The 1140-nt window shown below is 47.7% G+C and overlaps 1 protein-coding gene across 1 annotated transcript in view; it reads left to right on the top strand.

Annotated features, from left to right (window-relative positions):
• Polr1b (RNA polymerase I subunit B) overlaps positions 1 to 1140 on the top strand; it is a 23165-nt gene that overhangs the window by 16352 nt on the left and 5673 nt on the right. Inside the window, exon 11 of the mRNA XM_005365646.3 lies at positions 432 to 602. Within this exon, the coding sequence (XP_005365703.1) occupies positions 432 to 602 (171 nt within the window). The remainder of the gene's footprint in view (positions 1 to 431; positions 603 to 1140) is intronic.

Here is a 1140-nt window from a genome sequence, read left to right as displayed (position 1 = left end):
GTGTAAGCCACTTGACATGGGTGCTGGGAACTGAACCCCAGCTTTTAAAAGTGAGTGCAGTGTCTGCTCTGTCTCCCTACTGTGTAGCCATCTCAGCATCCCCGTTTGCTTTGTTTTATTCTTTTTAATTTTCAAAAGAAAGACCCTTTTCATGTAACTGTTTGAAAGGAAATTCATTAATCTATATTTCAGACATCAGAGAATAAACTTGCCTTTTCTTAATCTTTTGCCGTTTCTCAAGTGGGCTGAGTGGCCTTCTATGCAGGGTAAGGCTGGAGCGGACAGCTGTGGTCTTGGAACACTAGGTTTACTACTAGGGTGATGGAATTTCTTAGATGCTGCTCCTTTCCCATTCTTCCTGGCTCTGGTGGCAGGGAGGGCGGGGTAAAACATACGTTTGTTCTTCATTAAACTCTGTTCTACTGAAACAGGTGTTGAGGGAGAAAAGAATTCCTCCCTGGATGGAGGTGGCCCTGGTCCCCATGACAGGAAAGCCAAGCCTGTACCCAGGGTTGTATCTCTTCACCACCCCCTGCAGGCTGGTGAGGCCTGTGCAGAACTTGGACCTGGGCAAAGAAGAACTCATTGGAACGATGGAGCAGGTGGGTGCCTACCGCAGTGTGTGCTTACGTCGGATAGTTTCCGGGGCTCGCTTTCACTCTCAGGAGCATTGACAGAAAATCCAGCTGTTTTTCTGGTGCTCTTTGTCCAGCACTAAGTAGTTTTGTTGTTGTTGGGGTTGTTTTCCCCTTTTGGTTTTTCAAGACAGGCTTTCTCTGTGTATCTTTGATGCCTGCCCTGGAGCTCGCTCTGTAGACCAGGCTGGCCTTGAACTCACAGAGATCCGCCTGCCTCTGCTTCCCAAAGCTGGGATTAAAGGTGTGTGCCACCCCACCCCCACCCCCACTGCACTAAGTAGTTTTGAAGTCTTGCCACACTGCTAGAAAACTGAGGGAGGCTTGATGCTCACATAACTGCCCTTCCTTCCTGCCCAGAGTTCATGGTTCCTTTGCACCTGTCTCTGTCACAGTTGGTGACACTGAGGCATCTCTGTCTCTGTCTCATTTGTCATCTGCATCTTTGCCAAACTAGAGTTTGTACCTACTTTAAATTTTTATTTTAAAAAAAGTTGAAGCTGGG

Source organism: Microtus ochrogaster, unplaced genomic scaffold (genome assembly GCF_000317375.1).
Source record: "Microtus ochrogaster isolate Prairie Vole_2 unplaced genomic scaffold, MicOch1.0 UNK3, whole genome shotgun sequence".
NCBI classification, from domain to species: domain Eukaryota; kingdom Metazoa; phylum Chordata; class Mammalia; order Rodentia; family Cricetidae; genus Microtus; species Microtus ochrogaster.
Note: the sequence above shows the minus strand (reverse complement) of the source record. Positions and strands in the feature narration are given on the sequence as shown.